Below are 21,851 nucleotides of genomic sequence, written 5' to 3' on the forward strand. Positions count from 1 at the left end.
TACTTGTAGTAGAGACAGGGTTTCACCATGTTGGCTAGGCTGGTCTCGAACTTCTGACCTCAAGTGATCCGTAGGTCTCCGGCATCCCAAAGTGCTGAGATTACAGGCATGAGCTACCACTCCCGGCCAGATGTCAATTATTGTTTCCAGAATTTCAAGGAAGAGAACCCAGTGTGACTAGAGGTCAAAAGATGAGACTGTTGAGTCAGGCTAGAATCCAGATCTGTTGGCACCAATTCCAGTGCTCTTTCTAGTTCCTGCTGCTATTCATTCGTATCAAGTATCTGCTATGTGCCGGGTATGATTCCAAATTACACTATTCCCAGATTATTCTGAGAATGCTGCAGTGGCAAACTCTTGGTATCACAGAATTTATACTCTAGTGGGGGAAGACAGACAAAATAGTAGTATAACGACGACGGTACAATGGTATGTGCCATGAAAAAACGCTGAGCCAGAGGATGGCGAGGAAGGGGAACGGAATTTTAGACAGGGCAGTCTGGGCTCAGAACCTCCAGATGGCCATCAATGGACTCCAACGAAGGGAGCAATCCCAGGTGCCAGGGCGCCCTACACAAACCTCTCTTGCGCTTCCGCCTCGCCTAGCCCAGGTGGGGACAGTAGGGAGACCATAGGGCACACGCATGCGCAAGAAGGAAACGGCAAAGCCCGAAGGGAGGTGCAGAGCGCATGCGGTCTCTTGCCCGAGACGCCGAGGATTTTGACAGGGACTCGGTCGGCCCGCATGATAATGCTCTGGTTGCTGCCAGTGGGAAGGCGTTGCCCAATAGAAACTTCCTTTGGAGCTTGTAGTCCCACCCACAGAGCCAATTTTCTACTTCCGCTTCCGGTGCTGCGGAGGTCCTGGTAGAACATGGCGGTAGTTGTTGCGTCTCGGCTTTCTAGGCTGCTGGGTCGGTCCCGCCCACAGTTGGGGCGGCCTATGTCGAGTGCAGCCCGTAGCGGAGAAGGTTCAGGTACAGGGGTCGACGGGTCGGGCCTCAGTCCCATTCGGGTGAGGTAGGGCGGGACTGTGACCTTGGTCCAAGGCCTTGCGGGAGGGAAAGTGAGACCCGGGCCCGCCCCGCACGGGGGCTGAGCGGTTGTGGCCTCTCCGCAGCTCGCATGTGGAAGATGCTCACCTTCTTCGTCGCGCTCCCCGGGGTGGGAGTCAGCATGCTGAATGTGTACCTGAAGTCGCAGAAAGAGCACGAGAGACCCGAGTTCGTCGCCTACCCTCATCTCCGCATCAGGACCAAGGTACGCTCTTGCATATCTCTTCAAGCGTCCGTTCTCTGTGCCATAGTGCAAGCTCTTCATTCTCTAAAAGCGTGGGTGCCAGGCGTGTACAGCTCGTTTAATCCTCACAAACAGAACATGTATTTTCTTCTCTTTTGTGGAAGGACAACTGAGACTTGGGATTACGTCTCAGTTTTCTTCAAGGTCATACAGTAAGTGCCCTTCAGTTTCCCGTTGCTCCGATTCATCACGCCTCCTGTCGTCTGATACAGTTCTGAAACAGGTGTCCGTTGTGTAAAGCCTGGCGTTTGGGAGATCTTATTAGAGTGGCAAAGTCTGAAGGTGGTTCGCCTAAGACCTGGGCATCTGGCAGCTACTAGTTGCATAATGAAGAGACAGCTTTCTGTATTCCCTACCAATACCTTATTTTCTCGACTGTTTTACCATTTGGCTGTTGATGTAGATATATTACAGTGATTTGTCCTCTGTTGTTTGCTGTATCTTTAACGGGGGCTTGGTGGCTCACGCCTGTAATCCCAGCACTTTAGGAGGCCGAGGCGTGCGGATCACGTAAGGTCAGGAGCTCCAAGACCAGCCTGGTCAACATGGCGAAACACCGTCTCTACTAAAAATACAAAAATTAGCCGGGCGTGGTGGCAGGCGCCGGTAATTTCAGCTACTTGGGAAGTTGAGGTGGGAGAATCGCTTGAACCCGGGAGGTGGAGGTTGCAGTGAACGGAGACGAACCATTGCACTACAGCCTGGGCGACAGGAGTGAAACTCCGTCTCAAAATAATAATAATACACTTGATCTTAGCCAAAAGACCAAGAAGCGATGAAAAAAAATTATTACATCACCTACCCCATATAGGATTGGCCTCATTGAAACTTAACCTAGACTCTTGAATTATTGAGTCTTTGAGCAGCACTCCCACCCTTGGACAGTGGAATTAGAAGCCAAACAGCAAAGGTTTCTCAGCCTCAGCACTGTTGACATTTGAGCTGGATAATTCTTGTTGGGGGACTATCTTGTGCACTGTGAAATGTTTAGCCGTATCCTTGGCCTGTACCCACTAGGTGGCAGTAGTACCTGCGCAGACCCCCCACCCCCACCATCAGTGTCTCTAGATACCGGGTGTTCCCTGGAGGAGCAAAATCACCCTGGGTTGGAGATCATTGCCCGAAAGTAATGCTTTTCAAAGGTAATGGGTAAGATAATTAAGGGTGGGTTGCAGTTTCCCAGCCCAGATACTGTTTGAAGTCTGGGATAGTGCCAGAAATGTGCATTTAATTATCTCCCTCCCCTAATTCTCACTGCCACGATTTTTATACAGGTGATTTGAGGATTATGCTTTCATAAACACAGCATTGGATATACTAGTTACTAGGGAGAGGATTATGAGTAACTAACTTGAGCTTGCATTTTCTGCCATCCATATTTGTTTCTGCAGTTAAAACTATCCTGTAGCCGGGATAACTTGAAGAGCTCCCTTAAATAGTGGAAGGTTGAACTATGCCAGTAGATAAAGGACTAATTTCCATTTTGTTTTTATATATGATCTGTCACCTGTTTTAAGCAGTTCATGGCAGTGTTCTTTCTGAACTATTTTCTGGAATTATCTAACTGACATCTTCATTCCACAGCCGTTTCCCTGGGGAGATGGTAACCATACCCTATTCCATAACTCTCATGTGAATCCACTTCCAACTGGCTACGAAGATGAATAAAGAGAATCTGGACCACTATCTGGGCACCAGGGACCACAGCACTGGTTTGGACCATTACTCTGCACGTGGACCAGAAAAAGTATATGGGACCTTAAGCTCACCTTCTTTACCTGTATCAAATGATGACTGGTATACTGATCTTCCATTCCTTGCTTGTGGCAGGAGATGGCTTAAATAAATAACTTAAACTTAGATTGGTCATGAGCTGAGAGTTATATTCTTTGGTGGTGGTTTTTTTTTTTTTTTTGCAGAAATTAGCATTTGAGTTTCAAGTCAGTGCCAAATTGAAAAGAAATTGGCATTAGTAATTTGTTTCCACAGTGAAGGTCCAGGCTGCTGTTTAGCATTACAGGTCCAATTCAGCCCAATGAATAAGTGCTTATTACAGTCCCCCTTGGTTTCTTGTGCCTGATGTGAGTAAAGCCAAGGGACCAAGTGGAGTGGTGCTAATTAAGCATCAAGATTGGTCCTTGGCCAGGCACATGGCTCATGCCTGTAATCTCAACATTTGGGAGGCCGAGGTGGGTGGATCACTTGAGGTCAGGAGTTTGAGACCAGCCTGGCCAACATGAAGAAACTCCATCCACTAAAAATACAAAAATTGGTTGGGTGTGGTGGCATGCATCTGTATCTTGGTGTAGAGGCTTGAACCCGGGAGGTGGAGGTTATAGTGAGCCAAGATTGTGCCACTGTACTCCAGCCTGCGCGACAGTGAGACTGTCTCAAAAAAAAACAAAAAAAACAAAAGATAGTTCCTTGACAGGCCTGAGATGTCAAGAGACATTTAATGGCTAGCAGAATGTCTGCAGTTTATACCTGAAAGAGGTACCTGTGTTTCTCAAGAGGAAATGCTTGCTCTGGGTCTCATCTTTTTCCTGTCCCATTCCACTACCATTTGCTGCAGAATCTTCCCTGTAGTCAGATAATTTTCTCCAATGTGTCAGGTTCTTACCTTGAGGTAATCTTCCAGGCTGGTAGGGTCAGAAATCTTAAGAAATAAAGGGAGTGGGACACATTTCTGCTTATAGTATTGGCTTTGTTTTTGGAAATAAAACTATCCTATAGCCATAAGAATTAGGAGAAATGAAAAAAAAAAAGTAAAAAGAAAGGCTGGGCGCAGTGGCTCACGCCTGTAATCCCAGCACTTTGGGAGGCTGAGGCGGGTGGATCACTTGAGGTCAGGAGTTCGAAACCAGCCTGTCCAACATGGTGAAATCCCATCTTTAAAAAAAAAAAAAAAAAAGGAGAAATGGTAGTAGTAGTAGTAGTAGTAGTAGTTAGAAAACCACTGAGAGGGCAATTAATTGCACATCAAAATTTAAAACCTTTTTGGGAGGCCCAGGTGGGCAGATCATGAGGTCAAGAGATGGAGACCATTCTGGCCAACATAGTGAAACCCCATCTCTACTAAAAATATAAAAATTAGCTGGGCATGGTGGCGCGTGCCTGTAGTCCCAGCTACTTGGGAGACTGGGCCAGGAAAACCACTTGAACCTGAGAAGTGGAAGTTGCAGTGAGCTGAGATTGCGCCACTGCACTCCAACCTGGCAACAGAATGAGACTCTCTCAAAAAAAAAATTTTTTTTTAAACCACTTTTTGTTAGATGGAGTCTTTCTGTCATGCTGGCCATAGTGCAGTGGCACAATCTCAGCTTACTGCAACCTCCTTTTCCTGAGTTGAAGCGCTTCTGCCTCAGCCCCCTGAATAGCTGGGACTACAGGCGTGCACTACCATGCCTGGCTACTTTTTTTTGTATATTTAGTAGAGATGAGGTTTTGCCATGTTGGCCAGGCTGGTCTTGAACTCCTAACCTCAGGTGATCTGCCTGCCTTGGCCTCCCAAAGACCTGATTACAGGCGTGAGCCAGTGTGCCTGGCCAGAGCTGGTTTATTCTTAAGGCTCAAAGGAACACCTGTGGTAAGGTTCAAGAGGCAATGAGGTATTTCATAGTATATTACATTAAACTGGTAATGCAAAGGTAAGGTATATACAGTACAGAATAGAGAATTTCATTATCTTTGCTATTTTGTGATATAACAGCCTGCACTTCTGAGTCCCTATAGAGCTGTTTTGCTTGAAGCCAGTCTAAGTTTAAGATAGATGTATTATATGTACTTCAGCTTGCCGCCTGGCCTCACTTGGCTGGGTTCCAAACATCTTTTGTAATCCTTGGATAACGGACCCTAGCCAGTCATAAAATATAAATGAAGAATGTTTTGAAATGATGTCTAAAGTCAAGTCACATTAAATATGATGTAGCAATTGGTAAAGTGGAGAAAAGACAATAGAATTAGGGCCTTCTATAAATCAAGTTTATTTTTCAGACGGTCTTGCTCTATCACCCAAGCTGGAGTGCAGCGGTGCAATCACAGCTTACTGCAGTCTCCACCTCCCAGGCTCAGGTGAGTCTCCCATCTCAGCCTTTCAAGTAGCTGGGACTGCAGGCACACACCACCATACCTGGCTAATTTTTTTGTAGCGATGGGGTTTCGCCATGTTGCCCAAGCTGGTCTCGAATTCCTGAGCTCAAGTGATCCACCCACCTCGGTGTCCCAAAGTGTTACGATTACAGGCATAAGCCACCATACCCGGCCTGTAATTCAACCTTCATACTATTTTGGGGCATATAATAAAATTAAATTACACAATTGTGGGGATTACGTGATGTTCTAAAGTCCACAAGTTATCTTCTGAGCCTGATTTTTGGTACCATAATATATTTGTGTAGCCCATTGTGGCAATAAATTTTAGAAATAGTGAGGTTTTGGCTGGGTGTGGTGGCTCATGCCTGTAATTCCAGCACTTTGGGAGGCGGAGGCGGGCAGATCACCTGAGGTCAGGAGATCAAGACCAGCCAGGCCTACATGGTGAAACCCTGTCTCTACTAAGAATACAAAAATTAGCCAAGCATTGTGGTGTACGCCTGTAATCCCAGCTACTCGGGAGGCTGAGGCAGGAGAATCATTTGAACCCGGGAGGTGGATGTTACAGTAAGCTGAGATTGCGCCACTGCACTCCAACCTGGGTGACAGAGTGAGACTGTCTCAAAAACAGTGAGGTTTCTGATGGCCATATAGTACCACCTAGCTTAGACAAGTCACTTTTCCCTCACCTTTAACAAAACACAAAACTCCCTGTGTATATATGAGGTTTGTAGGATAACAGGGTAATAGTTCCGTAAAATGCACTGAGTTCCAGAGGCATATAATGATAGAAAATGTTACAATTTATTCCATCTTCATGATTACAGACATTATAGGGCAGGATGAGTACAAGGCAAATAAAGCAAGCACCTTCAGCTTCCCACCCCATTTAACCAGATGCAGCATTTTGACATTTTTAGGATATGCAGTTGACAATTCACTGACTTGGGTTAATAGCTGGCAACAGCAGACCTTTGCAATTTAGGTTCTTCCTCCACAGCTATTCCAAGTATCTTAATTCCTGAACTAAGAATTAAGACAGCACTGAGAGCTCTGAAATGGTGTTCACTGCAACATTCTTGTAGCTTACACATCTTAATCTGACACCTCTTGTGAAGGCAGGGAACTGTGTTAAAAGTTGTCTTCCTCTTTGCTAATCCAGGCCACCAGCAATCTTAACCACTGGTCACCATATAAAAATAAAAGTGTGCTCAAAAGCACTTCCTGAAATTCTTGTGCCCAGATCCCTTTTCAGAGCATTAGTTCCCTGAGAGAAAAAAGAGGCCCTAACCAATTGCTTTTATGAACAATGACCCCAGTACAGTGCATATAATGTCCTTTGCAGCAGAAATCAAGAGGTCAGGCACCTCTGCTCATTCTAACTAGTTTATCATTATTTGCATACAAGGTATATTTATGTGAAGTTGATTCCAGACCAAGTATTGCAACCATAATTTCAAAAAATTGTTCAATTTTAGCACACTGAGTTCCTGCAAGATGCCTGAGCAGGTGAAAAATAATCTCAAAAGAGTTCATCATCTTTTACAATTGAGAGGAAAACATCGAAGGAGGAAATAAAACTCCTCTCGCCTCAGTTCCTCATCAAATCTGATGGCTATCTTCACAGATTCAAGTGACAAAAATCCAGAGTTCTCAATTTCTGGACTTGAGGACTCCTTCATGGTGACTATCAAGGTCAAGAAGAATTTTCAGGCTTTTCTTTGCCATGGCCCATGAATTCCAGTCCTTCAATAGGAATCTCTTTCTCCTTTATTGCTTTCTGGTAAGAGGAGAAAACACATTTTGAAGACCTATATGAAGCTTGAGTTGCAAGCTTTGTAAATAAAATATGACAGCACAAAAGTAAAGTCAAGCTGACTATAAAGATTCATAACCATTATTCAAACTACATACTTTTTAAAAAACAAGTACTGGTCGGGCATGGTGGCTCACACCTGTAATTGCAACATTTTGGGAGACAGAGGCAGGTGGATCCCTTGAGGCCAGAAGTTAGAGACCAGCCTGGCCAACATTGTGAAACCCCGTCTCTACTAAAAATACAAAAATTAGCTGGGCATGGTGCCGCATTCCTGTAATCCCAGCTACTCAGGTGGCTGAGGCTAGAGAATAGCTTGAACCCAGGTGGCAGAGGCTGCACTGAACTGAGATCATGCCACTGCACTCCAGCATGGGCAACAGAGCGAAACTCTGCCTCAAAAATAAATAAATAAAAACCGGAAGTACCATAATGAATAAATCAAGCGTTAAGACCTGAGGGAGACTGGAAAAGGAGTTGTGAGGGAACCGTTAAAATTAAGTGAAGTTTGAAAAATGGTATCACTTTCTGTTACTGAAAGACTCAGGTTAAAATCTGAGTTCCAGGACTTACTAGCTATGAGCCACCCTCGCTTCCCTCAACTATAAATGGGATAAAGACAGCGACTACCTCGGGGAACTACCGTGAGGATGTATGAGGTTAACTTATTGGAAGTGCTTTTGCCCAGTGCTGTTCTTACAGTTCAAAGCAGTTCCACATCCATTAGGCTAGAATGACCATTTCCTATCTGCAGTTGGGGGTACTGGTAGAGAGAGAGAAACTATCGAAGGGTTTATAACGACAAAACAATGTGATCCTCCAGTCTGAAGTATAACCCCGCCGAGACTCCAGCAGTAATAGTGGAAAAGTGCACCACCTGCGAAAGAATCAAGGAAACCTGATTCTAGTGAACCAGGACCAATCACTTCCTACTTCTGTGTGTTAGTTCTCTATCTATAAAATATGAGGATGCGGCCGGGCGCGGTGGCTCAAGCCTGTAATCCCAGCGCTTTGGGAGGCCGAGGCGGGTAGATCACGAGGTCAAGAGATCGAGACCATCCTGGTCAACATGGTGAAACCCCGTCTCTACTAAAAATACAAAAAATTAGCTGGGCATGGTGGCGCGTGCCTGTAATCCCAGCTACTCAGGAGGCTGAGGCAGGAGAATTGCCTGAACCCAGGAGACGGAGGTTGCGGTGAGCCGAGATCGCGCCATTGCACTCCAGCCTGGGTAACAAGAGCGAAACTCCGTCTCAAAAAAAAGAAAAAAAAAAAAAAATGAGGATGCCCACCTTGCAAGTTTAGGATGAACACCAAATGAACCGAAGGATGTGACTGTGTCTTTTTTTTTTTTTTGAGACGGAGTTTCGCTCTTGTTGCCCAGGCTGGAGTGCAATGGCGCGATTTCGGCTCACTGTAACCTCCACCTCCCGGGTTCAAGCAATTCTACTGCCTCAGCCTCCCGAATAGCTGGGATTACAGGCATGTCACCATGCCCGGCTAATTTTGTATTTTTAGTAAAGACGGGGTTTCTCCATGTTGGTCAGGCGGGTCTCGAACTCCCGACCTCAGATGATCCGCCCACCTGGGCCTCCCAAAGTGCTGGGATTACAGGTGTGGGCCACTGCGCCCGGCCGACTGTGCTTCCTAAAAAGAAAAGCACTGCACCAATATTTGTCATTCGGAGAGACACCCAAGTGGCCTCGGTGGTGATGGTAAGGGATAAGGTTCCTCCCACTGGTCTCACTGCAGCTTTTCTCCAACCTCCCAGTCCCAAGCCCCGTAAAGTATGATGAGTGTGGCGGAGACAGCGCGAAGAGCGCGGGGCCTAGGCACTGAGGCGCGAGGGCTCACCTGAACACACTGCTGGTAGCGCTTGAAGAGATCGGTGCACGGGTCCCCGGAACTGTCCCCCTTGAGAAACTTCTCGGCGAACCAGCGATTGAAGCACTGGTCGTACTCGCGCTTCATGTCGGTACATGCCTCCCCCACACTGTTCATGGCGATAGTGGTGACGGCGGCGACGGCGGCGCACTCTGATGTCATCACTGAGTCGCGCCGCTCGGACGCACTACGCCGCTCGTTACGCACGGACACGCTACGGGGGCCAAGGAAGGAAGAAATGTGGGCGCGGGCGTTGTGGCTGGGCCTTCGGGCCCCGCTGGGCGGGCCCCGGGGCTTCACCTCCAAGACAGATCTTCAGGTAAAGGCCAGGGCCATCTAGGTGGGTGGCGAAGCAAACCGGGAAGCGCTCCGGAGCGTCGGTGACTCACCTTCACCGGGTCCCCGCCTCATTCCTCTTCCAGGGCAGTGGCCGAATCACGGCCGAGATGATCGAGCACCTGGAGCGTCTAGCACTTGTGGACTTCGGCAGCCGGGAGGCAGTAGCGCGGCTGGAGAAAGCCATCGCCTTCGCCGACCGGCTACGCGCCGTGGACACCGACGGGGTGGAGCCCATGGAGTCGGTCCTGGAGGACAGGTAAACTTGCGGCTGCAGCCTCGAAGCCTTGACTGTGGCCAGTTCGCAGCCGTTTATTTATTTATTTCTGAGAAAGAGATTCGTTCTGTTGCCCAGGCTGGAGTGCAGTGGCACGATCTTGGCACACTGCAGTCTCTGCCTCCAGGATTCAAGCGATTCTCCTGTCAGCCTTCCGAGTCGCTGGGATTATAGGTGTGCACCACCTCCCGGCTAATTTTGTATTTTTAGTAGAGACGAGGTTTCTCCATATTGGTCAGGCTGGCCTCGAACTCCCGACCTCAGGTGAGCCACCCGCCTCGGCCTCCCAAAGTGCTGGCATTACAGGCGTGAGCCAACGCGCCCGGCTCGCAGGTGTTTAATGTGGCAGTTAGCGAACCATTTTCCAGGGGATGAAAGAGCGTTGGCGAGATTCAGGAACTTGCCCACCGTCACCCTGCGAGTCAGTGGCTTTCCTCTTCCCCGTGTTCATTACGGATGCTCTCGCTTGGGGCCTCCTAGCTAAGCAGAAACAAAACCCCATCGCCTTTGAGGCCCTACTCTATGCATAAAGTCCCTGCCTACTCACTCAAAGGTACTGCTCTTCTCAGTACCCTCCTTGGCGTCCTTCACTGCTTCTCCAGAAAGACAACTTCTTTCCCTCTCTCGATCTTTGCACTGGCCTTTCGTTTTTTCCTGCCTCTCGGCATTTGCATGGCTGTTCCCCTCTTGGCACAGGTTTCAGCTTATCTTCTCGGAAAGGGCTCTCCTAACCGCTCCAAATCCCTTCTCCCCTTGTAGTCGGTAACTCATCCTGTTGAGTTTTTTCCTGACGTTTTAATGGACTTTTGTTCATTTCTTGTCTCTTTTATTACAATGTGAACTCATTATCTTATTTGGTTACTGTTGTATTCCTGCCTCGATTTTTTTTAATAATTGTTTTTGAGACAGAGTCTCACACTGTCACCCAGGTTAGAGTACAGTAGCATGATCTCATTGCAACCTCTGCCTCCTAGGCACAAGAGATCCTCCCACCTCAGCCTCCCAAGTATAGGACCATAGTCACGTACCACCAGGCCCAGCTAATTTTTTGGTTTTGGTAGAGACAGGATTTTGCCATGTTGTCCAGGCTTGTCTTGACTCCTGAGCAAAGGCGACCCACCCACCTCAGCCTCCCAAAGTGCTGGGATTTACAAGCATGAGTCACAGTGCCCGGCCTAGTGTTTGATTCTTTCAAATCTTTTCTCCACTTTGCAATTTTCTTTTTTCTTTGGGACAGGGTCTCGCTGTGTTGCCCAGGCTGGTCTTAGACTTCTGGACTCGACATCCTCTTGTCTCAGCCTCCCAAGTAGCTGGGACTATAGGTGCACACCTGGCTAATTCTTTTTTTTTTGAAACGGAGTTTCCCTCGTTACCCAGGCTGGAGTGCAATGGTGCAATCTTGGCTCACCGCAACCTCCGCCTCCTGGGTTCAGGCAATTCTCCTGCCTCAGCCTCCTGAGTAGCTAGGATTACAGGCACGCGCCACCATGCCCAGCTAATTTTTTGTATTTTTAGTAGAGACGGCGTTTCACCATGTTGACCAGGATGGTCTCAATCTCTTGACCTCGTCGTGATCCACCCGCCTCGGCCTCCCAAAGTGCTGGGATTACAGGCGTAAGCCACCGCGCCCGGCGACTAATTCTTAAATTTTTGTAGAAACAGGGTCTTGCTATGTTACCCAGTCTGGTCTCAAACTCCTGGTCTCAAGCATCGTCCCGCCTCAGCCTCCCACTTCCATTTTTTTTTTTTTTTTTTTTTTTTTTTTTTTTGAGATGGAGTCCTGCCTGTTGCCCAGGCTGGAGTGCGGTGGCACGATCTCAGCTCAGTGCAACCTCTACCCTCCACGTTCAAGCGATTGTTGTGCCTCAGCCTTCTGAGTAGCTGGGATTACAGGCATCCACCACCACATCCAGCTACTTTTTGTATTTTTAGTAGAGACGAGGTTTCACCATGTTGACCAGGCTGGTCTTGAACTCCTGGTCTCAAGTGATCTACCCGTCTTGGCCTCCCAACGTGCTGGGATTATAGGCATCAAGTTTATTTGCTGGCCAAAAAAACTTCATTCTTTTATACTTATGTTCTCTACCTGTGGCTCTCATGGTATCCAAAAGGGCTATTTACATGTATTTACACATCTATGTAAGGGATATATTGAGTCTCTGCCCCTCTCCTGCTCACCTGTTTTCCAGAGCATATCTGTTTTTGCTCATCATGTTTTCAGTGGTTGGCACTGAGTATTTGGTAAATGTTTTTTTCTTTTTTGAGATGGAGTCTCCTGTTTCCCAGGCTGGAGTTCAGTGGTACAATCTCAGCTCACTGCAGCCTTCACCTCCCCAGTTCAAGCAATTCTCCTGTCTCAGCCTCCCAAGTAGCTGGGACTACAGGTGCCCACCACCATACCCAGCTAATTTTTGTATTTTTAGTAGAGATGGGGTTTCACCATGTTGGCCAGTCTGGTCTCAAACTCTTGACCACAGGTGATCCACCCACTGTGGCCTCCCAAAGTGATGGGATTACAGGCATGAGCTACCACACCCATCCATTGTTCTTTATTAATATCTCTAGGAAAGAAGGGACTAGAAGCACAGAGTTGTCAGAATTTCCCAAGTAATCTAAAGGGTGAATATAAAGAAATAAAACCATTATTAATAAGGGAAGAGGTCGTGAAAAAAGATGACGAGGAATCTGGATCTAGTAGCTAGCATCTCAACCTGGTATTCAGTGATCTGTACTGTACTGTTTTTCATAAACTTGGAAACCAGTTTGGGTTAATGATTCCCATTAATCATTTTAACTTGACATTTGTAGGACTTTAATGTTTTGAAAACACTAACAGAATCCAGTAAAGTGAAGACGGGTATTAAACCTTTTTTTTTTTTTTTTTTGGCAGTTTTTATAACTTTATTAATGTATTTGATGATCAGCAAGTTAGTTCACATCCACACTGTAGATCTCTGAAAGTGGTAACAAGTACATAGGTAACCAAAGTATAGAGCTTGTTTGGTGAATTTCCATTATTATTATGTTTTCTGGACCACCCACTGCACATGGATACAGTATGGCCATTCCTTACTACTTTGGCCAGACAGCTTTGTTGAGTCTGGTATCAATGAATGTATCTGGAGTTTTCCACCTCCTTCGTGGCAAATTTCCCATCTCTTTAAGAGCCTGAGGGGCATGCTGCTTGAAGTCCACTCAGTGGATATGCTTATGAATGTTGATGGTGTCCTCTTGGGTCACCACTTAGTTGATGGCAAAATGGCCAATATTCTTCTCACCATCCTTCTTTGCAGGATCCCAAGTTGCTTAAATGGTTTTAGGTAGTAGCCATCTTAGCTATAAAAGCCCTGACTTGGCCAGGCATGATGGCTCATGCCTGTAATCCCAGCACTTTGAGAGGCTGAGGTCAGGTGTTTGAGACCAGCCTTGCCAAGATGCTGAAACCGTGTCTCTACCAAAAATTACAAAAATTAGCAGGGCATGGTGGCATGTGACTATAGTCCCAGCTACTCTGAAGGCTGAGGCAGGAGAATAGCTTGAACCCAGGAGGCAGAGGTTGCAGTGAGCCGAGACAGTGCCACTGCACTGCAGTCTGGGCAACAGAGTGAGACTTGGTCTCCAAAAAAAGAAAAAAACGCCCTGACTGGTTAATAGAAATCTCTTTGCACACTAATAACATGTCACTTGGTTTGAGCTAAAAACATTAGTGTACTTATGTGAGAGGGGCTCGGTTTTTACATACAGTCCTAGAAGGTCAATACAAGTTATCTGTTTTATAGATGGGAAAAACTGAGATTCAGAAAGGTTATGTAATGTGCCCAGAGTTTCACAGTAATAAATGGAGGGTTTGGAACTCAGAGCTTCTGCTCCCAAATACTGCTCTAAGAGATGCCAGCTAAAGTCAGTTCCTAGGAACTTTATTCTCTTTCATCTGAAATCCAGAGAATGAGTTTACAGCAACTCTGATTGCAACCAAATACTTAAATGTCCCATGTCCCTCAGTCTTATTTGAACCAAAAACTTCAAACTCTTGGGCTCAACCCATCCTCCTGCCTCAGCCTCCCAAGTAGCTGGGACTAGAGGTGTGTACCACAATACCCAGCTAAGGTTTATTTTTATTTTTATTTTATTTTTGTAAATAGAGGGTCTTGCTGTGTTGCCCAGGAGTCTCGAACTCCTGGGCTCAAGGGATCCTTCTGCCTCAGCCTCCCAAAGTGTTAGGATTATAGGCATGAGCCATCATGCCTGGCCTGAACCCAGACCTTTTTTTTTCCAAGACAGGGTCTCATTCTGTCACCCAGGCTGCAGTGCAGTGGTACAATCACAGCTCACTGCAGCCTCCATCTCCTGAACTCAAACAATCCTCCCACCTTAGACTCCCGAGTAGCTGGGACTACAGGCACACGCCACCACCCCTGGCTTTTTTTTTATTTTTAGGGGAAATGGAGTTTCACCATGTTTCCTAGGCTGGTTTCAAACTCCTGGGCTCAAGCAATCCACCCGCTTCAGCCTCCCTAAGTGTTGGGGTTATAGATGTGAGCCACCTTGCCTGGCCAGAACTTTTAACCAAGGGTTACCTCTGAATGGTGTAATTATAATTTTTTTTTTTTTAAGATGGGGTTTCACCATGATGGCCAGGCTGGTCTGGAACTCCTGACCTCAGGTGATCCACCCACCTCAGCCTCCCAAAGTGCTGGGATTACAGGCGTGAGCCACCACGCCCGACTCTATAATTATAATTTTTATTCCAGTCTGCACCAAACTAGAAATAAACTAAGAGAAAAGGAAAAGGCTTTTAGATGGAAGTAGAAGGGTCCATAAGAATCTATTCCTAGGCCGGGCACAGTGGCTCACGCTTATAATCCTAGCACTTTGGGAGGCCGAGGCGGGTGGATCACTTGTCAAGAGATCGGGACTATCCTGGTCAACATGGTGAAACCCTGTCTCTACTAAAAATTCAAAAATTAGCTGGGCATGGTGGCGCATGCCTGTAGTCCCAGCTACTCGGGAGGCTGAGGCAGAACTGCTTGAACCCAGGAGGTGGAGGCTGCAGTGAGCTGAGATCGCACCATTGCACTCCAGCCTGGGAAACAAGAGCGAAATTCCATCTCGGAAAAAAAAAAGGATTTATTCCTTCCAGCCAGATACCAGGGAAGAGGCTCAAGGAAACAAAAGCACTGGGAGAACTGTCCCATCAGTCAGTCCAAGGCCTGACAGGATCACAAATGGAGCCACTTTATCCTCCCTGATGCCACAACACTTCCCAATGCCATTGTAGCAGCATTTCCCACAGTTACTTAAGTTATTGTTCGTGAGTTTTAGTCAGCAGGGACTTCTAGTTTACAGCTGAAGTCTTTCTCAACCAGGGTTCCTCATTCAAACCAGAACACAAAGCTTCAAGTGACTTTTTTTCAGTTCTCCCAAGGACAGTACATGACAAATGTTAGCCCAAACACATAGGAGAGAAGTTAATTTATCATCAGAATGGGTGTCTTGGGGTATGTGGGCTAACTTACCTTACAGAACACTGATTAGGAAAGACAGGAAGTGAGGTAGAAGCTTAGTCAATCAGCAGTTAATCTGAAGAGCTCATCTGGTCCTGTTTGGTGTTTTATACAATTCTGAGGTCCAAGAAAGTGAAGCAACTCACCAAGTGAAGGGTATGCTTGCTGTACCACTGTCAGAGACTATGGGTTCAGTAGCCCATAATTAAGAAAATAAAGCTGGGCATAGTGGTACACACCTATAATCCCAGGTACCTGGGAAGCTGAGGCAAGAGGATTACTTGAGCCCAGAAGTTTGAGACCAGCCTAGGCAACACAGCAAGACCCTGTCTCAAAAAAAAAAAAAAAAAAAAAAAGACAACCTCAGAAGACATGGGTCTATTTTAGGAACAAAACTCCATCATAACCAGTAACTAATGGAAATATGTGGTAAATAAAGGGGTGAATTTTGTTTTCCTGGAAATTCCACTTACACAGGAAACTTGATTACCAAACTTGATTACTTGATGATGAGTAAATAAATTAGCTGATATTAGATCTACTCTTGGGGAAGCAGTAGCATTTAACCGCCTGTTGACAGTAGTAGAATCTTCTCAAAACCTTCAGAGCTAGGCAGGTAATGCCTGGTCACAAGTGCAGACTTTGAATGAGTGGTGGGGACTGGGTATACTGGGGTGCACTAAGGCTTTCTGAAAGGAGCAGGTGCCACTCAGACCCCTCTCTTACTGCTGTGAGTGCAGGCTCGGCACTATCAGATCTTGTTTTTTAGATTCATCTCATCCCAGAAATCCTGAGGCATTTGACAAACAAGGAAACTGAAATATGGAGAGGATAAGTAACGTTAGCATTGGGATCTGAATTGAGCTGACTTGAGAGCCTAAACTCTTGGTCATTTTTTAATAGTCTCCAACAGAAAATATAAACTCCAAAGTCCAGGGGTTACCTTTGAATGGTATGATTTTTACTTTAGTTCTCCCAAATTTTCACAAAGTGCAGTCCTTGTGCTATTACAAAAAAAAATCCAGTGTGACTCTTATGTGTGTGAGAGACACTATCTCACTCTGCCACCCAGGTTGGAGTGTAGTGGTACAATCTCTGCTCACTACAACTTCTGCTTCCCACGAAGCAGAGAATCCTTCAAGTGATTCTCGTGCCTCAGTGTCCTGAGTAACTGGGATTATAGGTATGCACCACCATGCCTGGCTAACTTTTGTATTTTTAGTAGAAACAAGGTTTCAGCATATTGGATGGTCTCAAACTCCTGATCTCAGGTGATCCACCTGCCTCAGCCCCTCAAAGTGCTGGGCTTACATGCGGGAGCCACCACACCAGGCTTTTTTTTTTTTTTTAAACAAGAAATTTAATGTCTGAAAAGATCATACTTGTTCAAGGCCACAGTTAAGAACGTGCCAGATCCTATAATAGACTTCTAGTATTCATACCATGAATAAATATTTGTGTTTAGCTTTGGGCTAGGTGCCACACACACACAAAACTAGTCCTTTTCTAAAAGAATCTTATTGTGACAACTTTGTTCTTATGTGCAGCCTTAGCCCAGATGTTCCTGTCACATCTTTGTCCCTCTGTGACATGACTCAAACGCCATTAGGCTCTGCCCTCAGTCTGTGCCCACTCAAAGCAGGAGCATGGCTACTACTGATTACCATATCAGTGATTTAACAGACTGCTTATTTTTTTAGTCCAAATATCTGGAAGCAAGCTTACACACTTTTGTACCTTGAAACAACAGTGAAGCTTCATGCATATGTTCAAGCTCCTGTGTTTTTACTGGTTTGCCATCTGAAGGCTTTAGTAAAGTCACTAGGACCCACAGGACACTGGGAGATTGAGCTGTTTGTGGCACATCTTGCTCAAGGGCAGGCACTTTTACATCCACCAAAGTGGCTGTGGTGGAAAAAGCATTCATCTTAGGGGTACCAGATTGGCCTCAGATCCCAGTTCTCTCACTTAGGAGCCAGTACCCTTAAGTCAGTCACTCTTGAGGCAAGTTTGCTGCCCCATCTCTGCTTAGGTTTCTAGCTTCATCTTCCACCCCAGGAGACCACACCCCAGCCTGCTAAACTCCCTGCCCCTCTCTGAATCTCTGGGCTCTCTTGCTTTGGGATTCGTGCTGGTATACATGCCAGGAAGTCCATTTCTCATCCCTTCATCCCCCAATCCAGCTATTTCTTGCCCATCCTTGAGCGGTGACATCAGCTATTCTGAGGATGTGCTACTCACCCAGGCTGAACTAGGTACCCTTTCTATCCTTTGGCAGGCTGTGCTAACCTGTTAGATTTAAGAAATCTTTTGTTAGGGGGACGGGGTTTCACTCTTATTATTGCCCAGGCTCGGCTCACCACAATCTCTGCCTCCCAGGTTCAAGCGATTCTTCTGGTTCAGCCTCCAGAGTAGCTGGACTACAGACATGCACCACCACACCTGGCTAATTTTGTATTTTTAGTAGAAACAGGGTTTTTCTCCATGTTGCCCTGGCTGATCTTGAACTCCTAACCTCAGGTGACCCGCCCACTTCGGCCTCTGTTAGATTTAAAATATTGTTTTGTAATTGCCTTTACCTGTCCTCACCAAAAGGCAGTTGCCCATACAGGTATTGATTGACTTACGACCTATGCAACTTACGACCATTCGACTTTACAACCACAATCGCTAGCCACGACTGCTCCGCATCTGGCAGCGCAAACGTTGCCCAGCTGGGCGTACGACAGTGCGGACCAGCTTCCAGCAGCACCACCATCTCCACGTGCACCATTTCAACTGTACATATAGCCTACTCAACTTATGACCAAATCGTGTTACGACCGGCCTGCCGGTCCCAATCGTGGTCGTAAGTCGAGCACTAGCTGTATAATCATCCGAAACTACTTGTTAAATCAATCCAGAGAAGTAACTAGCACTTACTTCACAGGGTTGTTGGGGCAATCTATCAACTGCAGGCTGCTGTTTGGTCTACTGTTGATCCATTTCTCTATCTTTGAACAGTGCCTATTAACACAAGAATATACTGCTTCCTTGTTCTCCCTTTTTTGCCCCTCTCCATCATCCCCTAAAAGCCCCATTCTCTGAGAGGGTAACCTTGAGCTTCTGGGTTTTGTAGATGTCTATACCTGAGATCCGACAATGTAGTAGAAGGCAACTGTGCTGATGAATTACTACAAAACTCCCACCGTGTCGTGGAGGAGTACTTTGTGGCCCCTCCAGGTATGTGCTGCCCAGGGTGGTTTAACAGGCAGTCTCACAGTGACCTTAGGAATGAAGCAGGAAGCCGGGCATGGTGGCTCACGCCTGTAATCCTAGCACTTTGGGAGGCTGAGGTGGGTGGATTACCTGAGGTCAGGAGTTCAAGACCAGCCTGGCCATCATGGTAAAACCCCATCTTTAAAAAAATTAAAATTAAAAATTAAAAATTTAAAAAAAAAAAAAAAAAGGAATGAAGCACGAATTGTGAGGACCAAAGATGCTATGTGAAGGCACTTTGAAAAGGATAAAGTACATATAGATGGTGGCATTAAGGTGGCAGTAGAGTCCAGGCGAGGGTCATACTCACCTCTAGGAGACAGTAACAGGAATGTGCAAAAGAGGATGTGGGGGGTGGGGTGGGGTTTAGAGTAGGTGGAAATCTGGAGCTCAAGATCTCCCTAAAGGGGCAGCTGGCATTCACTGTTTCTCAAAGCCACAGTTAAGACCATGCCAGATCCTGTAATTGACTCCAACTTTCTAGTATTCATACCATGAATAAATATTTGTTATGTCTAGCTTTGGGCTGGGTGCCACAAAAAAGAACCAGTCCTTTCCTAAAGGAATCTTATTGTGACAAGTTAGTTATCATGTGCAGCCTTGGCGCAGATGTTATCACATCTTGCCGGGCATGGTGGCTCACGTCTGTAATCCAAGCACTTTGGAGGCCAAGGCAGTCGGGTCACCTGAGGTCGGAAGTTCAAGACCAGCCTGACCAACATGGTGAAACCCCGTCTTAAAAAAAAAAAAAAAAAAAAGTCACATCTTTGCCCCTTTTTGACATCACTCAAACGTCATTAGGGTCTGCCCTCAGTCTGTGCCCACTCAAAGCAGGAGGAGTGTGACTGCTACCATTTCAGTGGTGCCAGGCAGGAATGTAAGCTCATTTCTCCAGAGAACCCGGATACCTGGCATTTTGTGTGATATTTCTGAAATTTTAAGTGCTGGCAACCAATTCAAAATTTAAAAAATAAAATACTATCCAAGCCAAATAAAACACACCTGCAAGACAGGTGCAATCTGTGAGCCACCAGTTTGCAACTGCTGGTGTAGAGATTTGCATCATCTACCTCACTGCAAATATTTTAAATAGAAGCTTTAAATTACTCTGGGCTGAGAGTAAAATCCAGAACCTTGGATAGGTTGACTTTTTATCTCCTCTGAGGGTAGGTGAGTATCAGAGCTGTGTACTACCTCTCTGGGCATTTAGGAGTGGGACTAACCAAAAGCAGTCAGGTAGACTGCTAAGTGCCAACTTACACTTCAGGACATCCCCTGAGAGAGAATCATTCTGAGCAGACTCCACAGAGGACACTGGCCTTGGTCAGCTCAAGGTGCCAGTTAAAATCAGGCTCTGGTTAAAGCAAGGATGGGAAAGAAAGCTAGAAAACTTGTGAGCCAAACTCTTATTCATGCCTCCAATCTACTAAACCATCTAACTGTGGAGAGAAAGGAGACTCTCAATCTCAGAGCCTCATAGTTGTGGCTTTAGCAGGTATATCTATTGATCATACGTGATATCGCCTACACAGAACTTTACTTCGCATTTTGCTTCTTGGGACCACTTGAGTTCATGATCATAGTCTTTCCTTCTACTCCTATCTGCATATTAGTGGCTAGTCAACCTGTCTACTCCTTCCTGAAAAATGTGCATTAATTTGGCTTCACTTAGAACTGATTCCTCCAGATACCCCCAGTTAGGAAAACGGGATAGTAGCTGCACTTACTTCCCTAGTTTCCATGAGAAACTAAGTGACTGGTTAGCTCAGTAAAGCCAGCTGGGCGGCAGGCTCAGCTATAACATTCTTTTTCGTTGTTTTCAAACAGGTAACATCCCTTTGCCAAAGCTGGATGAACAAGAGCCATTCCCACACAGCTGAGTAACTCCTTCTGGAAAGGGGGTACTCTGAACACGTGGAAGCACAATGACAGTATTTTCTTACTGTGAACACTAATGTTTCTGCTTTTCTAAGTCACCTAAAAAAAATGGACACTTAAGCATTTCTTAATAACAGGCTCTTCTGAAGACAGAATTGGGAAAGATCTAGCCCAATGAGTTCTAGAGCCCAAAGATCTGTAAGTGAGTTCCTGATGCTAACTGAAATGAAAGGAAAGCAAAAACTCAGCTTCCAAGGTATTCACTAAACAGGCCTGTTCAGTAAGACAGACACTATTTATCTGCCTTTAACCCCAGAAGACTGAGTCAACTGCATGAAAGTGAACTTTTCTATCTATGTAACTGGTAGATGGAGCATCTTGATCACTATGTGACAACCTTGGCTGTCCCTTTTAGTTGCCACTTGCATTGATTTGAGCAGGCCTATCTTGACCAAACATACCTGAATTTGTTCCCGGGCACCCACTTTGTTCCTAGAAAAGGGCTAACTTCCTGCTAAGGTCTGAAGAGTGTTCAAAGTAGACTAGAGCTTGGGAACTCCTAACCTAGAGCTATCTGCTATCCCACAAAGTGATTATATGCAAAAGGGACACTAGTCATACCTAGTGTTTCTCTTTCTGAAAAGAGAACTTGTCCTAAAATTAGCCCTGGGACAAAGCACCCCCAAAATGATTATTAAATTGAGATGAGTCCAAGATTATGCGTTTTTTTGTTTTAAAACACAGATACTAAGGATTAATAAAACCTATTTAGGGATAAAAGTGATAGAATCAGAGAGAGACTTTTTCCTCTAACCAAACTGCCAAAGTTGGTTTTGGCTAAGAAATTCCCAATGATATTTGCACTGCTGCTCATTTTTTTAATTTTTCTGAGACAGGGTCTTGCTCTGATACCCAGGCTGGAGTGCAGTGTCGTGATCATAGATCGCTGTAGCCTCCAACTCCTGGGCTCAAGTGATTTTCCTACCTCAGGCCTCCTAAGTAGCTGGGACTACAGATGTGCATCACCATGTCCAGTTAATTCTTTTAAGTAGATAAGGGGTCTTGCTATGTTGCCTATGTTATCTTGAACTCCTGGCCTCAAGGGATCCTCCAGCATGCCTTGGCCTTCCAAAGTGCTGGGATCACAGGCATTGGCCACCATGTGTTTATTTTTTCCCATTCCCTTCCTTTTTCTGCAATGCTTCTTTCTTCTTTAAGGCAATTTAATTTACAAGCTTAGCCTTGAATTAAAAGAGAACCTGCTTTTGGAGTTGAAGTTCTCAAACCAACATCAAAGCAACTATCTATCCCCATATAAATAAAGTTATCTCCTTACTAACTGAGTATGAGTTATGACTACAACTCAATGATTTAAAAAAAAATTTTTTTTTGTAATAATAGAGATGGGGTTTCACCATGTTGGCCAGGCTGGTCTCGAACTCCTGACCTTGTGATCCACCCACCTCGGCCTCCCAAAGTGCTGGGATTACAAGCGTGAGCCACCGCG

General features: G+C 45.9%; 3 protein-coding genes across 3 annotated transcripts; 2 read left to right on the forward strand and 1 right to left on the reverse strand.

The window, feature by feature from the left end:
- The first annotated feature begins 819 nt into the window (after positions 1 to 819).
- LOC116525672 (cytochrome c oxidase subunit 6A1, mitochondrial) lies at positions 820 to 3,171 on the forward strand. The gene is made up of 3 exons (XM_032241711.1): positions 820 to 977; positions 1,121 to 1,260; positions 2,884 to 3,171. Exons 1-3 carry the CDS (start codon positions 875 to 877, stop codon positions 2,965 to 2,967), a joined length of 327 nt encoding a protein of 108 aa, XP_032097602.1. The 5' UTR covers positions 820 to 874; the 3' UTR covers positions 2,968 to 3,171.
- Positions 3,172 to 6,176: 3,005 nt separating this feature from the next.
- Positions 6,177 to 9,258, reverse strand: TRIAP1 (TP53 regulated inhibitor of apoptosis 1). The gene is made up of 2 exons (XM_032241723.1): positions 9,062 to 9,258; positions 6,177 to 7,171 (listed from the first exon to the last, which is right to left on the reverse strand). Exons 1-2 carry the CDS (start codon positions 9,251 to 9,253, stop codon positions 7,088 to 7,090), a joined length of 276 nt encoding a protein of 91 aa, XP_032097614.1. The 5' UTR covers positions 9,254 to 9,258; the 3' UTR covers positions 6,177 to 7,087.
- A 20-nt stretch (positions 9,259 to 9,278) lies between these two features.
- On the forward strand, positions 9,279 to 21,060 carry GATC (glutamyl-tRNA amidotransferase subunit C). Its single transcript, XM_032241700.1, has 4 exons — positions 9,279 to 9,410; positions 9,514 to 9,686; positions 18,327 to 18,430; positions 20,294 to 21,060. The coding sequence occupies exons 1-4, from the start codon at positions 9,330 to 9,332 to the stop codon at positions 20,344 to 20,346; spliced, it is 411 nt and encodes a 136-aa protein (XP_032097591.1). The 5' UTR covers positions 9,279 to 9,329; the 3' UTR covers positions 20,347 to 21,060.
- The last annotated feature ends 791 nt before the right edge of the window (positions 21,061 to 21,851 follow it).

This window comes from Sapajus apella, unplaced genomic scaffold, assembly GCF_009761245.1.
Source record: "Sapajus apella isolate SASKATOON/1434 unplaced genomic scaffold, GSC_monkey_1.0 scaffold2, whole genome shotgun sequence".
Classification (NCBI taxonomy): Eukaryota; Metazoa; Chordata; class Mammalia; order Primates; family Cebidae; genus Sapajus; species Sapajus apella.

Bases quoted from the DNA above. Each gene is read 5' to 3' on its own strand.
- LOC116525672 (XM_032241711.1), top strand. From the start codon at position 875: ATGGCGGTAGTTGTTGCGTCTCGGCTTTCTAGGCTGCTGGGTCGGTCC. The intron at 978-1,120 runs GTACAGGGGTCG...GCCTCTCCGCAG, and splicing joins CCGTAGCGGAGAAGGTTCAG to CTCGCATGTGGAAGATGCTC. The intron at 1,261-2,883 runs GTACGCTCTTGC...TTCATTCCACAG, and splicing joins ATCTCCGCATCAGGACCAAG to CCGTTTCCCTGGGGAGATGG.
- GATC (XM_032241700.1), top strand. From the start codon at position 9,330: ATGTGGGCGCGGGCGTTGTGGCTGGGCCTTCGGGCCCCGCTGGGCGGG. The intron at 9,687-18,326 runs GTAAACTTGCGG...TGGGTTTTGTAG, and splicing joins GAGTCGGTCCTGGAGGACAG to ATGTCTATACCTGAGATCCG. The intron at 18,431-20,293 runs GTATGTGCTGCC...GTTTTCAAACAG, and splicing joins GTACTTTGTGGCCCCTCCAG to GTAACATCCCTTTGCCAAAG.
- TRIAP1 (XM_032241723.1), bottom strand. From the start codon at position 9,253: ATGACATCAGAGTGCGCCGCCGTCGCCGCCGTCACCACTATCGCCATG. The intron at 7,172-9,061 runs GTGAGCCCTCGC...TCCTCTTACCAG, and splicing joins GCTACCAGCAGTGTGTTCAG to AAAGCAATAAAGGAGAAAGA.